General features: G+C 39.8%; 1 protein-coding gene across 3 annotated transcripts in view; it reads left to right on the top strand.

Annotated features, from left to right (window-relative positions):
• Nucleotides 1-15872, top strand: part of nup214 (nucleoporin 214) — a 35660-nt gene that overhangs the window by 17628 nt on the left and 2160 nt on the right. For 2 of the 3 annotated variants that reach the window (XM_065284002.1, XM_065284004.1), the window contains exons 22-33: nt 118-390; nt 608-769; nt 1213-1315; nt 3816-3882; nt 3972-4053; nt 6525-6615; nt 7518-7573; nt 7673-9256; nt 11483-11556; nt 12421-12580; nt 12659-12799; nt 14468-14642. In XM_065284002.1, the coding sequence (XP_065140074.1) occupies nt 118-390; nt 608-769; nt 1213-1315; nt 3816-3882; nt 3972-4053; nt 6525-6615; nt 7518-7573; nt 7673-9256; nt 11483-11556; nt 12421-12580; nt 12659-12799; nt 14468-14642 (2968 nt within the window). The remainder of the gene's footprint in view (nt 1-117; nt 391-607; nt 770-1212; nt 1316-3815; nt 3883-3971; nt 4054-6524; nt 6616-7517; nt 7574-7672; nt 9257-11482; nt 11557-12420; nt 12581-12658; nt 12800-14467; nt 14643-15872) is intronic. The other variant, XM_065284003.1, reaches the window with a different exon arrangement.

Below are 15872 nucleotides of genomic sequence, written 5' to 3'. Positions count from 1 at the left end.
TACATGAGAAGATGTAGCATCTGTGTGTTCCCTTCCCTCATCTGTGTGTTCCCTTAAGTCTTCATCTCTCTCATATGTGACGGTACATAAAGATCTCTCTTCCTCTTTGTGTCTCAGCGAATCTGTCTCGCTCGGCGTTCCTGTTCCCTCAGTATTTGGAGGAGTTGGATGAGGTGAGCTCCAGTTCTTCACTGTCTCAGCCCTTCGAGCCTGAGGAGTCGTTGGCTGTGGCTGAGGAAGAGGAGGAACCGGGGCCCGTCCCGATCATGGCTCCTTTAGTCGCGCGGCACCCCGCTGTGGTCCGAACTCCCTCCATACAGCCTGGCTTTGGTATGCAGTCTGCTGCGTTCAGCCGTCTCCAGACCGGTCCAGTGCCCATCATTAACCCTGGTGAGGCTCTCAAATACAGGATGAGTACTGAAGTCCACACAATTAAAATCTTTCATAATACACATTTAATATTGTAGACACACTTTCCAGTCAAATCCTTGTCAGGTGACTTTCATCTTTCAGCCAAACGCAGTCAGAGTTTGTAAAATATTATCCTGGCTCTTCAAATCATAGATGTTGAGAACTGATTGATTAATGTTTCATGGATGTGTTTTAGGTCCTAAAATAAATAAGGACAGTGCAGACAGCACAGCATTAGCCACAAAAACAGTCAAACACGGAGCTCCGCCCACAGAGAAGACCACACCCACTACTCTCCCCGCCCCTCTGGCTGCAGGAAAAGCTGCTCTCACCAGACACCTGATCAGTCAGAAAACAGGTACTAATACACACGCCTGTGTGCTTCATATGATGTTTGTCATGTCTGATCTCTGAAGTGTAGTGTATGATCTGAACTCAAGGTGGCGACAGAGTCTTCATCATGTCTCTTTACACAGAGATGTGTTGTGCTTTTATTTGGAGATTGAATGGCCTTTGGCTAGGAACATTTGTGTTGTGCATGTAAGCTTGATGCAACTGGAAACTTAAATGTAAGATCGGTAAAAGTAAAGTGAAACCTTTTATTAGTTAGTCTATTATTACTGATATATTAGAGATTTAATGATATTTGTGTCTTAATTTAAACCTATAAGAAACATGATTTCCCATGACCTAGTATTGATTGAAAATTGATTGTCCAATCATCATCATCCAGGATTGAAAGTGTTATGTGATGTGTAGTGTTGTTAGTAAGTGTTGTGTATTTTTGTTGTTGTGTATTAGGAGCTCCTCTGACCGAGTCTACTCTGAAGGTCGTTCCTCAGGTGGTGAACGTTCAGGAGCTGAGGGATGAAGGTCCATCTGTACCCGTCTCTACCGTCATCAGGTAAGACATGTTCACAGTCTGACTTATTAAAGATCCTCTATGTGTGAACTTTACTCACAAACTGTGACAGAGAAACATGATGCACAAAATCTGACCTGCGGGTGAGTTTATTACTCACACACATGAAGAATGACATCACACGTGTACAGTCTCGGTGGTGAACACCACAAACATGTGTACACGTGTCTCTGTAGATCAAATCAGGTCACCGCACACACACAAACACACACGGTTCATTGGCTTGATTTGTACCTAAAGTGACAATGATCACATGACCAACAACATCTGTCCATGACATCACACAGCACTAGTAATAATAAAGCAGAGCTTCACTTATAATCTAAATGCATTAAACCGCTACTTAATCTGTTTTAGTCAGCATTAGCTGTATTATGATATTTTTTGTTTAATAATTTAAATTGATGTTACACTAGGTAGATTTTTGTTGCACTGGTCAGATGAATATCATTCATTCAGTTTTTATGTCCATTAAATGTTTATTCAGTTATTTCATTCAGTTATGTTGAGTTGTAGTTAAGTGAGTATCTTCATAATTATTGTAATGTGTTGTCTCAGCCGTGAATGAGGTCATTTAAAAGCATTGCATCTCTCGTGATGCTCCAGCTGAATGTGTTCATGTATTTTAGAGGAGATGTGGCCTCAGAGAGAGAGAGCAAATGAGGGTGTGATGATCTTTCTTATAATTTCAAGGCTAGCTTGCTTTGGCTAACTGCTATGAAAGCGTCTATTAACCGGCAGTCATTTGTGTGTCTGTGTATTGACACGTGACAATATGTGTGCACTTCTTACATCATCAGTAGTGTTGTGTTACAGTGCGATGTCTATGAATGAATGAAGAGTGTTTCCCTGTAACTTTAACTCAGACTCATACATTATTAACAGTCACACATACACTTGTGTTATATTACTAGACTCGTTCTAATGTTGCTGCTGTTTTCTATGCATACTCGAATACCTGGATGCTTTATACTCTATCTCACAATGCAATGCGCTTTACTTAACTTTCCTTTATTCTCTTGTTTAACATCAGTGGTGTAGTGCAGGTATACGGATTATAGGTACGTCTTTATTAGATGGCGTGAGTTAAACTAAATGAGAAGTCAAGCAGTGGTTAAGTAACAATGCTGGGCTTTTGAAGGGAAATAAATATGCAAGATTAGACATGTCACTGTTTATAACACAGGCCATTCAACCTTAGTTAGGTCACTTAAAGGGGACAGAGAATGAAAAACCATTTTTACCTTGTCTTTGTTGAATAATGGTAGTCTACCCACATTCACAAACATACAAAAAGTGCTAAACATGCTAAACATCTCAGTCTCATAGAAATTCCTCTTTTAGAAATGTCAGCCAGAAAACGACCCAATCTGAAAAACTGATGCTTATGACATCACAGGCATCTCACTGCCCCTCCACTTTAAAATAATTGGCTACATTTTTTGAGTGGCAGCAAAGTCAGCCAAGTAGAGGGAGCCAAATAGGTGCAAAACCACTTGTTTAAAATCCCCCACCCTAATAGAGCTATCTGAGAGAGGTTTTTAGGAAGCTTCTAAGGCATTACAGATCCAAACAATTTTTTTTTGTCTACATGTCACATCACAGAACAAGGATAAATACTCTGTTCAATCATTCTATGTCACCTTTAAAAAAATCGTGGCATAAATTAAGAATATACCCCACCCACTTCTCCAGACATCACTGTGTAACATCAACCGTGATCTAATCATATAACACAAGTAATAATATTTGACACAAGAATGAAAATTCATCATTTTCTCCTCCTCATGTTGTTCTAGGCTTGTATGAATTTCTGATGAACACAAAAGAAGATATTTTGATAAATGTGATCTGTGCTGACAAAATGAGTTTGAATGAGCTCTGTATAATGTTGAGCTACAGGCGAGAAAAAGTATAAATGTTGATTTTGGTCTAAATTGAGGTTTTCATAAAAATAAGAACATTAAGACCTCATCTAGTGATCCCAGTGCTCTAAATGGTCATTGAACATCTAAAATGATCTTTATTTGTACGTTTTCTGAGAGGTGTAACGTCCTAAATGCTTAATCTAATATTAAGATAATTGTAACCATTGCCTTCCATAATAATTGACTTCCATTGAAGGAAAACAAATATTCTGTAAGTATTGTGATAAATGATGAAGAAGATATTTTAATAAATGATGGTAAGCACACAGTTGATGGTACACACTGAATTTTATCATATTTGTTTTTCCTTTTATGGAAGTCAATGGCTATCATCAGCTGTGTGCTTACTATCATTTATCAAAATATCTTCTTTTGTGTTCATCAGAAAAAAATGAATTAATTTTGGGTGAACTACCCCTGTAATGATATGTTGTAAGGAGGTATACTGAATGTAGACAGATAGATGCTTCTGTATGTTCCCGTTAACTCATGACACATACTTGACACGTCTGTCTCTCAGTCTTTATAATTGTGTGTGTGCGTGTGTGTCACAGCTCATCTGTTCCAGCACCAGCGGCTCAGGTGGTCCAGCAGGTTTTGGCTACAGTCGAGGCGAGTAAAGTAAGTTGAGCATCTCTCTTTGTCTGTATTGTTGAACATCAGGGTCTCATTGATCTCCTCTCATGAATCTGTTTGGTTTTCATTTGCAGAATTCATTTCAAGGAGCATTAAAGGTCCCATCAGCGGCTCTGTCAGGAGCTCCTCAGACCACATCAACAGGTTTTGTGTTTGGTGAGTGTTCAGTGAACTCTGATCCTTCACGTCAATCTCAGTTGTCTCTCTGAACTAAAGAGTACTGGTCGACCCGTATGTTTTTATTGCCTAGTACCAGTGCTTTAAGTAGGCCGGAACGCCCCGGTACTCAGTACCGCCACTTCCAAAAATAGCTCTTGAGCGTACCACCACCTCTCCATGCGCCCAGAATGTGCTTTTAGCGTACCGGAACACTCATTTGCGCATCTGTTTAAAAAAAAGAGGTTTAATTTAATCCTTTGGCTGCGCTGCCGCTTTTCAGAGCGCCCTTAATGTACATTTCCTAATTTGTCCCACCGAGAGCAGAGACTACATTACCCATACACCCTTGCGTTTACAAGTTAAAAGCGCATGCGTCCGTCAGTCAGTGTCAACGTGCTCTGGAGAGGTGTGTGTTTGTGTGTGAAACGCGCAACCATAGCTGCTCGGTTAAAATGAAAATACAATGAACACGTAATATGCCCTCCTTGTTTTAGACTCTGAGTAGTAAAAGAACACGGTCAGAATCAGAGGACTCGCTGACATCCCACCAAGCCAGAATGATAGCTGCAGGTCAGAAAGCCTAGAAAGCCTTGTAGGTACGTGATAATCTCAGCTGTCGCGGCTGTCAGTTTGGTTCCCCTCGACGCAACTTCGGATTTCCTCAGGCGATGTGCAGAAAACATTCTTGAAATTGTAATATACATTTAGTTTAATTGCTAAACTACAAGTAAACGAAATTTCAATGAATTTGAACGACGTGCACAGTAGTTTTACCACCCGCAAAATGGAAAACAATGGGACAAAATAAATGACTTTAGAGTTTCAAATGGCCAGTATTTTGTTATTTTTGAACCCATAGACATGGTCTTGGTGTCATTTTTTAAAGTTTTTTTTCAAGCTCTTTCTATCTGAACAACTAGTTTTAGCATTTAACCATGCTGAAAATTTTACTCACATATCTACCTTTTGCACATTTTATTTATGTTCAGTAGATATTTCTAGCTCAAGCAAATCCACAAACTTATAAAAGGATTTATTATTTTTTACAAGGTCGTCTGTTGACTGCTGAATATAAAACCCCTTCAATATAGGAGTCGAGTCAGCAAAAAAACCCCAAAAAAACATAAGAGTACCGGCACCTCTTTTGGGCCACTTAAAGCACTGCCTAGTACTGATATAGAGAAAGTAATGTGGCTGATATAACACAGAAGGAATAATAGAAAATTGGTTAAACTAAATTTGTTATTTTTATAAATATAAATTTTGAAGTACTTAAACGCTGTGTAAAGTCTGATATTAATTGTGTTCTCAGTTTGTGTCAGTATTAACCACCCAGACACATTTGAATGATTAAAAAACGCCCAATAAATAAAATAAGTTTTTAAACTCTTGTAAAAGCAGGCAGGATTCTCTGCTCTCAAACGCTGGGGGCGTCTCCACTAAAACCACTGTTGGGCATCATTTCAAATTTATCAGTTCCAAATTTGATTCAGATTCCTAACAATTCTTGGTTTTGATTTCAAATGGGTAAAAAGCAATAAGATTCAAGCCTTTATAGATCAAACATATGTATACTTACAGCTGTCACGACACGACACTAATAAAGAGCACTCGGTAGAGTCGACACTCAGGATGCGCAACACATCAAACGGGGTGCTTTCTTTAAATTCAATACAGTGAATCAACGCATGATGCTTTACCATATGGCTGGTGACATCTAGCAGCATAATAATTTGTCACAATAACAACACTGCACTTTGCCATATCAGAAAAGACAAAGCTAAGCCAGACTTTAGAGCCACGGTCCATCGTGCTAACTGAGCTGAAGGTCCTGTGCACAGATGATTAAATGAAGAAAACCCTCTCTGTTATTGATTTACAGTTGTTTTTAATAACAGGAGACTGCAGTCACCCGCTGTCTTCTGTGTATTTGTGCACCCCTCACCCTCCTTCACGGTCAGAGAAAGCGTCCTCTTTTGAAAGTTTCTGATCATTTTAACAGCAAAAGAGTGCTCATGCTTTAATATTTGATTGACAGGACTGCAGCCTCAGTGGTTGCTTAGCAACATAAAAAACTGCAGTGCAGTGCACTTTTCTGAAGTCAATGAAATAAAGGCAGTGCTGTCCGCCTCACGTTTAAAAACACGCTCTGTGTGATCGAACGCTTACTCATTTTAATTTTAAATATTATTTAGGATGAATAGTTGGTGAATTAGGATTTGTTTGTTTTTAAAATATTCAGCAGTTTGTTTGTTGTTGTTTTTCTTTGGCTGTTAAACCTCAGAAGTCTGATGTCTACAAATCATGATGATTAATTGTGTTAGAGATGTATAAAGTGATGTGTTATTAGACTTATGTAAGTTTAGATCATTGTCTGTATATACATGAATGAATGAATGAATGTTACAGATAAAGTAGTGTTTTACTACGGTAACTCTTATTAAGTGTTGTTGTTGTTGTTGTTACAGGTGGAGCAGCTAAACCTGACACAGTTGTGACTTCATTATCTGTCACTGAGAGAAACACAAAAACTCCTTCAAACTTCCCGTTCTCTGCAGCGTGAGTCTTATATCTGATCAATATAACATCAGTATTAATAATCATCATCATCTACACAAAAAACAACACTTTCTTGTGTTCATTTATCAGAAAAATGATTTAGATAATTATAATTGACTGCATTATAAAATTGATTTTTGTCCTAACTACAACTCATCTAATTCAAAGTTACATTTTCTAAAATCATTTTATACCAAATACAGGGTTCCCCACGGGTCCTTGAAATCCTTGAAAGTTTGTGAATCTGGGGGAAAAAATTCAAGGCTCTAGAAGTTTTCTGGAAAAAAATATAATTCTCTGTGTAGTGTAGGATAATATCATAAAAATTTGCACGTGCTAAACTGTTCTCTTTAAATGCTTATATCTTCTGTATTCAAATGTTGATTCATACCAAAATGCTTTTTTGCATAGTTGTGTTTGACACATGAAAACGTCTCAGGTTACGTATGTAACTGTTGTTCCCTGTAATGCCGTCTTTGGCAATATTTAACCTGCAAATACATTTTATTTATATGAATACATATATATTTATATACATGTGTGTTAGGGTTATGCTATGTTCACACCAAACGCAGGGCATCGTGTTCCTCGCGGGAATTTTACTTCGTGTCATACAAATTTTTCACTTGAATATTTTCAACTTGGGCGAAGACGCGTTTAAGGCAAATACTGCGTGTTTTTTCGCGGCAAACGGGCCGCCCATATCACGTCATCCTGCGTGAGGATTCGTCTGATCACGTCTTTGCATTGACTTTGTATGTAATCTACACAAATCGCTGAACTCGCATTTGGTGTGTATGCCCCATTAGGGTCATTATTTATTTATTTTTTCCTGTTTGTCACTCAGTTCCAATGTTAACAGCAGTAAAAGATAAAGACATTAAACTAAAGATCTTTCACAGGTCTGGGTTCAGTTTTACGAGTACCTCTCAATCACAGGACAACAACAACACTCAAGGTATGGTCTATATGTGTCTGATCTCATTAACAAGTAATGTAAAGTGTTTCAGGTATTGTGAAGATCTAACTGTGAGGAATTTTTTGTTTTTCTTCAAAGCTAAGAGTTCTGGTTCTCCAGCCAAGTTCTCCTTTACCAGCACTACTGGACCCAAGATGTCATTCGGCCCAGCCGGATCCGAGGACTCATTTTCCTTTGCTCCCAAACTGGCATCTCCTGCACAGAGTTTAAGTTCCTCTACGCCGCCTCCAGGTGCGTCTGAGCCAAATAAACTCTCACAGGTTCCCAAATCCCAGGGAGGTCCCGGAGAGACCCTCGGCTGTTTCTCTGGTTTACGAGTGGGTCACGGTGAAGAAGTAAAGGATGCCCCCAAAACAGCCTTGGGTTTTAGCTTTGGAACACCCGGTAACGGACCTACAGGAGGATTCACGTTCGGCTCTCCTCAGATTAAGCCAGCGGACGGTGGAGATTCACTTAATTCAGCAGGTGCTACAGCAGAAGTTCCTAAGACGACTACATCACAAGCACTCGGCTTACCTGCGTTCTCCTTCAAACCACAAGAGGGAACGACTCTCTTAACAAAACCAACTTTCACAACAGTTCCATCGACATCATCATCTCTTCCTCCAGCGCCCACCTCTTTCAGCAGTCTACTGCGAGCACCTCTGTCCGAGACCACCAATGTTTCAGCAAAATTACAACAGCCCGAGTCTTCTTCATCAACTGAGTTACCTCCCCCCGCTGTTGCTGAAGATAAAGAACCTCCAGCAGAACCCAGTCGTGATTCCCCAAACTTCAGTAGCCCATCAACCACATCTGCCAATGAAGGGGCTACTCCTTCCCAACCTACTAGTACCCATACCACTGTTACACCAACTGACAAGCCCCCGGTGTCTTCCACCCCTGCCCCTGAGGTCACGTCCACATCTACTCCTATTGTTACCCCACCAGTCGAGGTGACGCCTGTTGCCAAACCCCCTGCAGAACCCATCTCTACTCCTGCCCCTGAGGTCACCACCATTCCCACGACTACGACTACCCCTGCACCTCCAGAGCCCCCAGTGCCAGTCACATCTTCAGACAAACCAGGCTCTATTTTTGCCCCACCGTCAGGTGGCACAGATGGTCTAACATCATTAGGAGCCATCAGTCTCACCCCAGCCGTCAGTACGTCGGCTCCATCAGCTCCTCAGAATTCATCGGTGACCAGCACCTCGAGCGTAGCTCCTACCCCAGGGTTCGGTCAGCCTCCTTCCTCTGCTCCCACTTCGGCGTTTGGATCCTTTGGCAGTTCCAGCACCTCTGGCTTTGGCAAGCCTGCGTTCGGACAGAGTCCTGCTGCTGGTTTTGGCCAGCCCGCTACTTCTGGTTCTGCTAGCGGCTTCTCTTTTAACCAGTCGTCGTTCGGTGCCGGTTCTGGTTTTGGGCAGCCTGCTGCACCTGCGGCCGCTACGCCGGCGTCCAGCAGTGGGGGAGGATTGTTTGGATCGTCTACTCCCAACAGTTCCTTCTCTTTTGGAGCTGCGGCCACCAATCCTGCCACCAGTACAGGCGCAGGGCTCTTCGGTCAGACCAGTACTCCCGCGTTCGGACAGCCCAGCGGAGGTTTCGGACAGGGCTCTATGTTCGGTAGTAACACGACTACAGCGTCCTCTACTGGATTCGGCTTCGGACAACCATCGGGTGAGTGCAGTCTTTATTATTTTCATAAGCGTTTACAGATTAGTTCATTTTGACAGGAATGAGCTGGATGTAAACAAAATAAAAAACACAAGACCTTTAAACCTGTTAAATATTCAGTAGATATGGGGTTAAGGTTTAGAGCTGATGTGTGAATTGGTTGCTGGTTTTCATTTTTGTACCTTTTAAGTTGTGTGAACAGATTTTAAAGGTAAATTTTATCTGCCGTCTTTCTGTAGCTCAACTAACTGTGTTAGCAACTCAAAGGTCATGGATTTGATCTGCAGGGATCACACATACTGATCAGATAAATAGATCGAATGCAGTTTAAAGGCCACCTATTATGCAAATATACTTTTTCTAAAAGGTGTGAGAAAGCAACAACACTACAATAAAAAAATCCACCCACTCCATGTTTTTTAATCCCTATTAAACCAAAGCAATGTCTGTTAGACATGCTGTTTTGATGCTCTTGTTAATGTGATGTCACACTGATAAAGCTCTGCCCAAAGCCACTGACTGACTGGTTCATTTTACCCAAAAGCTTTTCTTAATGTGTTTGTTAGCAGGTGGTTAATTGGCCCAGAAATAATAATGATGATTATTGGTTTTATTGACATTTAAAGACCATTTTAGGTCACTGATTATATAATGACAATAATAGCATAATAATGCTTGGTAGGGAAGGATGTGCATCGATGCATTTCGTTCCCATTAAAAAGACCTGTCTTAAATCGATTCTGAATCGTAAGGCTCCGATTCAGTGTTTCATGCACAGCTTGTGCGTGTACTACAGCTCCGAGATCAGTAGGAAGTCCTTATCAATGTAAAATCACTGCGAGTTTGACTCGTTTATAACGTGCATTTAAAAAGCAACACTCGTCAAACACAATCATTCAAAATATTCTTTATCATCATGAAAATACCTTAAACAATCTGAAGAACAGCGATATAAATATGCCTCTAGACATTTCCTGGAATAGCGTTTGTAATGCTACTTCTTCTGTGGCACAAATGGAGTTTCTGCACGAGAGCGCCCTCTGGCTTTTGGATGTGGCGGCATTTCATTCATTGAGAAAACGCGCATTTGCCCGATTAATTGTCACAACCCTAATGCTTGGACATCCTTTCTAAGAACACAACTTTTAATTTTAAGAATATTAGGATTGAAATGTAAGAAAAAAAATCTAAATAATTAAAACTTAAATAAATTTTATACAAGGTGTAGTACCAGTCAATGGTTGAGCTGCATTTAAATTTTTAAATCACAGCTTCACAGCGTTTATTGCTTGACTATAGATAGATTCATAATAACATCTGTGACTATCATGTTTATAATAACTAACCTACCTCAGATCTAAACACTAGATATTATAGTTATGTTTCAGATGACTTTATTTATTTATTATTAAAGTGTAGGAGGTTCTTCTAAAGAGTATAATAATTTTCTCAGAAGAGATTCCTAAATGTTTTTATTTGATTCTTTTTATTTGTAATGTATACGAGAGCAGTAATGTGTGTTATGATGAGAGTGATTGTGTGTCAGCAGGTGTTGTGTTATTTTCTGATGTGTATCAGTGGGTGTGTGTCAGGATTTTTCTCATCCCAGTGAATTCTTGGAGTTCCTTTAAGTGGACAGCAAGCATTATAAACAGCTGAAGTGTAGTTGAACTCTTCACACCTGTTGACTTTATTTAAAGGACACCGATTACTGAAGAATGTATGGAGTGAAATGATAGGAATGTAAGGTCAGGTTCACCTCTGTCTGTGATGATGATGAATTTCATTACAATCTTAAAGTTTAACATAAAACACACAGCTCAGAGCTGGACTGGTTTATATCATTAATTATTACAGATATTAGTGACATTACTTCTGGAGTTTATGTAAAATAATATACTTAAATAAAGGGATGCATAACACAACTAATCACAGCTAATCCATTGCAGCATAAGTGTGTGTGTGTGTGTGTGTGTGTGTGTGTGTGTGTGTGTGTGTGTGTGTGTGTGTGTGTGTGTGTGTGTGTGTGTGTGTGTATGGTGCACATAACATAAAATCTAACATAAAACAACAACTTGTTATTGCTAGTCCATTCAACCTACTATTTTAAACCACATTTAAAGTCAAGTTAACTAAGATGTTGTTTCATCATACCGTTAATCTGCTCGACACACAGTTATTAAGTTTGTTTATTATTTAGTAATCTCTTTCTTTCTTTCTCTCTCTCAGTGTTTGGCAGTAGTACAGCGGCTCCATCATCAGTGTTTGGTCAGCAGTCCAGTGGTTCTGGTGTTTTCGGTCAGGTATGTTTGATTTTTCATTGATCTTCATGTCTGTTAAAACTTCATATCACTGATATTATAATGTAGATGTGAGGTTTGATCAGATCAGATGAGATAAAGATAATCTGTGGTTTAGATTTTAAATCAATAATCCAGTTAAGATCTCTCTTAATTCACCTTAAACCAGGGTTCCCCAACGGGTCATGGAATTTATGGAATATCATGGAATTTTAAAAGTGCTTTTCCAGACATTGAAAGTCAGGGAATTTTATATGAGATATTTTTGACCAAATCGTGGAATATCAGGGATTTTTGTTTGTTGCTTTAAATGTTAGTTTCCATTTATTCAAATGTAATGCACTTGTTAAGGGGCAGGACACACCCACCAAAGCTTTTACGCAGTTGAAAACGCCTGGAGGACGCCGAATGCCAGCAGTTTTTTCACCGGAGCGCTTTGGTAGCTGTGATCCTTAAGTTGTGAGCCGGTTGGTTGTTGTGATACTTGTCCTGACCCTCCTTCACTGTGATTGGAAGGCCATTTGAGAACTGACATTGACAAGCAGAGATTTTCACCCAAAGTTGAATCTCTTTCAACTCTCAACACTGAGCGCGTAAAAACCGTCGAGCACCGACTTTTCTGTTTTGAAAAATGCTGCGCTTCCATTGGAAACAATTGAAAACATGTCGTGGGCGTAAAAGCTTTGGTGTGCACGCATTCTAACTTCTGACGTAAGGAATAACCAGACATAGGTGATGGAAATTCAGCTGAAAGTCGTGGAAAAGTCTGTGAATTTGACTTGGATTGGGAATCCTGTTTAACAGAACATAATGTTTGTTTCATCTTCATCTGGATGAGCGTGTGATTTATGTTTCTTGATCTATCAGGCTCAGTCTGGTGGAGGTTTGTTTGGTTCAGCTGGAGGAAACGCATCATCTGGATCTGGATTCTTCAGCGGTCTCGGTGGCAAACCCAGTGAAGACGCCGCCAACAAAAACCCATTTGGGTCAACAAATACAGGAGGCTTTGGTCAGGCTGTCAATACAGGTGTGAATCTACGGCTGTAGTAAATGATGGATGTGTGTCTGAACGTAATGAAGATCTCATCTCATGTCTCTCCTTCAGGTTCTGCCGGTCTGTTTGGGAGCAATAAAGGTTTTGGTTCGAGTTCATTTGGTGAACAGAAACCCAGTGGAGCGTTCAGTACCGGTGCCGGATCTGTGGCCCAACAGGGCTTTGGTTCATTCTCAACACCTACAAAACAAGGTCAGACATTTTAGGGTATCAGATTAAGACTTGAAGTAAAGTCACTGCAGCACACAGAGAAACAGAGACTGTGTGTTTGCTTTGTCTATATTACAGCAGGAGTCTCCAACCTTTCATTGAGCAAGCGCTAAACCCTGTGGATAAAATCATCTGGAATATAATCAGTTTACTCATCTTTATTCTTTTACTTGTTGATATGTTTTATTATTGTTTAAATGGTTAACATGCATAAAAAAGCCAAGCTAATATAAAACATATGGAATAAATAAATATTACAATTGAGGTTATAATAGAATGTGCTTTGGCGGCACTATATTAACATCTATCTACATCTTTAAAATCACATCTTTAACGATTGGCTCTTTTTAATGGAGGTGTGATTTCCATTATATGCTTCATTTGTGTATTTTCTGTCCTTTTTAAATGCTGTAGTATAAAAACACATCGTGAGGTCTTGGGCTATATGCAGGATTCCCATGGGTCATGACATTTCTGGAATATCATGGAATTATTAAAGGTTTATTCCAGACAAGTCAGGGAATGTTATATTTTTTGTCCAAGTCATTTTGTTTGTCACAATTATCAAAATTTATTACACGGCTCTCTGGAATGCTTGATTCTGATTGGTCAGTTGAGACATTTGCAGGTTCGTTCTTTACAAATAATAACCGCTCCAAAATAATAACGCATAGCCGGTATTACTTGCACGAGTAAAATCGCTCCGCGCCAATAAAGATCAATAAAGATTACTGTCTGTTTGGCGCCATCTTGTGACAAACACTCGACAACCACGACAAGACACAGAGAGCTTACTGAGACTGAACTTGACAAAATAGAGCATGACAGCTACGAAGCCAACACACAAAAAAATACAGAATGGGCATTAAAACTTCTCAAAGACTGGCTAAAAGAGAAAAAAATGGAGACAGACAAGTATGAAGCAGAGGATCTTAATAAGGTATTACGATCATTTTATGCATCTGTGCAAAGTTTCGCGGAAGGATAAAAATGTTAATTTAAAACAAATATGCCAATAAAATGTTTCAAATTCATATTCATGTCCAGTTTTTTTTCTTATGTGACAAGTAGCCGTGTAATAAGCGGGATAATGTAGAGTCAGCTGGTAGTTATCGGGAAATAAGCCCCTTCAGTGTGATACAAGACCCTCCGCTTCGCGTCGGGTCCTGATCACACTGTCGGGGCTTATTTCCCAATAACTACCGGCTGCCTCTACATTATCCCTTACGTAATCCACTTGTTAAGTTTTGACGTAAGGAATGATGTTTCCAGGTCCAAGCTTCCACTGATTTCAAGACTACAATTTAAACAGCCGCTTATTGGCCTTTTTTTATTCATTTAATGCATTTATTTTATAATTAACTTGCGGTGTGCACTTCATTATCAGGCTCACAGCATCTCAGAGATAGGTCAGGTGAATAAATGTGAATAAATCTCACATTAAAGTGATGATGGTGATGGTTGTTGTTCCCTGTTATCATATCTTCTGCTGTGAAGCGTCTGAGTTGATGTTAGTTATTCTGAAAGTGTCCTTTAGTTACATGAAGTCAATGAATTATTAACATCATCAGTCTGCTGTAATTTCACTCTCGTGTGTTTTCTCTTCTGATCTTTAACACACTGCCCACACGTCTGATGTGTGTTTCTCAGAAGGGTTTGGAAGTGCTCCCGTGTTTGGCAGTCCTCCTACCTTCGGCGGCTCACCGGCATTTGGAGGTCCGTCCAGTTTCGGCTCCGCCCCTTCCTTCAGCAGTCCATTAGGCTCCACCTCTTCAGGGAAAGTCTTTGGAGAGGGCACAGCAGCTGCCAATATGGGCGGTTTTGGGTGAGCTTCTTTAAAATATCACTGGATCATTAAAACGTGTGTAACAAATATGATGTAATTTAATGTTAAACTACGTGAGTGACGCCACAGGGATTTGAGCAGAGTCACAGCGGACAGCCGCTGTTAGGCGCCTCCGGTGTGCATACATTCATAGAAAATAATGTGTTGTGTTTATAGATAAATGGCACGACGCACCGCTTCTCGTCTGGTGTGCGACACCCTTTATGGGCTTTGTCACTTTAAAAAAAAGAGCAGTGCGCTGCCGTTTTTTATGTTGCTAAGCAATCACTGAGGCAGCAGTCCTGTCAATCAAATATTTAAGCATGAGCGCTCTTTTGCTGTTAATATTATCAGAAACTTTAAAAAGAGGACACTGACCTTGATGTAGGGTGAGAGCTGCACAAACACACAGGAGACAGTGACTGTACACTTCCTTCAACACAACAGAAGCTCCGCCTCTCCTCTCATTCGATTGGGTGATGGAAAACTCGTATGATGTCAGGCGCCTTCCCTCTTTTTGCACTCCTTCAAAAACGTGTGCTGTGGCAGGCAGCAAAAAATGCAAGGCGTCGGCGTGCATAAACAGCGTACGTAACGCTCAATGCCCATAGAAAATCATTCAAAAAATGTAATCTACTTGCGCCAATCATTTAATTTGCGTTTGATGTATAGATGTGTACACCCCATTATGCTGCGCACACCCAAAACAGAAAGCATCACATTTCTCACTTTAAGTTACTCACAGGATTTAACTTTGTGTCATGTGAATTTTCAGCTTGAGTTGAATATTTTCAACTTTGCGTTTATGCTAAATAGTGCGTGTTTGTGGCAATCGCCTTGCGCGAGTTTGTGTCTATGCAAATAGTTAAATACGCTTCTTGTGTGTACGCCCCATTAGATCACAGTGGCTATCTCTAACTAATATTTATGTATGTATGTATAATATGTGTGTATATAATTAGTTTATAATACTAAGAATGATTATATCTTAAAGATCCATTATTAATCATGTCTGAGGTGTAAATGAGTGAAACTAACACTATAAACAATTCTAATCAAATAGCAAATATGCAAATCAGATGTTTTTAAGCTGTATATTAGTGATATTAACTGTAATGAATAATTGGATGAATAAAGAGAAATGTTGAGATTCTGACAAATCATGGGATTGTGTGCATCACGACATCATTTCTATTGTGTGATGTCATTGATGAGGTAAATCTGATGGGT

The sequence above is a fragment of the Paramisgurnus dabryanus genome, chromosome 5, assembly GCF_030506205.2.
Source record: "Paramisgurnus dabryanus chromosome 5, PD_genome_1.1, whole genome shotgun sequence".
Lineage (NCBI taxonomy): Eukaryota > Metazoa > Chordata > Actinopteri > Cypriniformes > Cobitidae > Paramisgurnus > Paramisgurnus dabryanus.
This window is presented reverse-complemented; position numbering and strand designations above follow the sequence as displayed.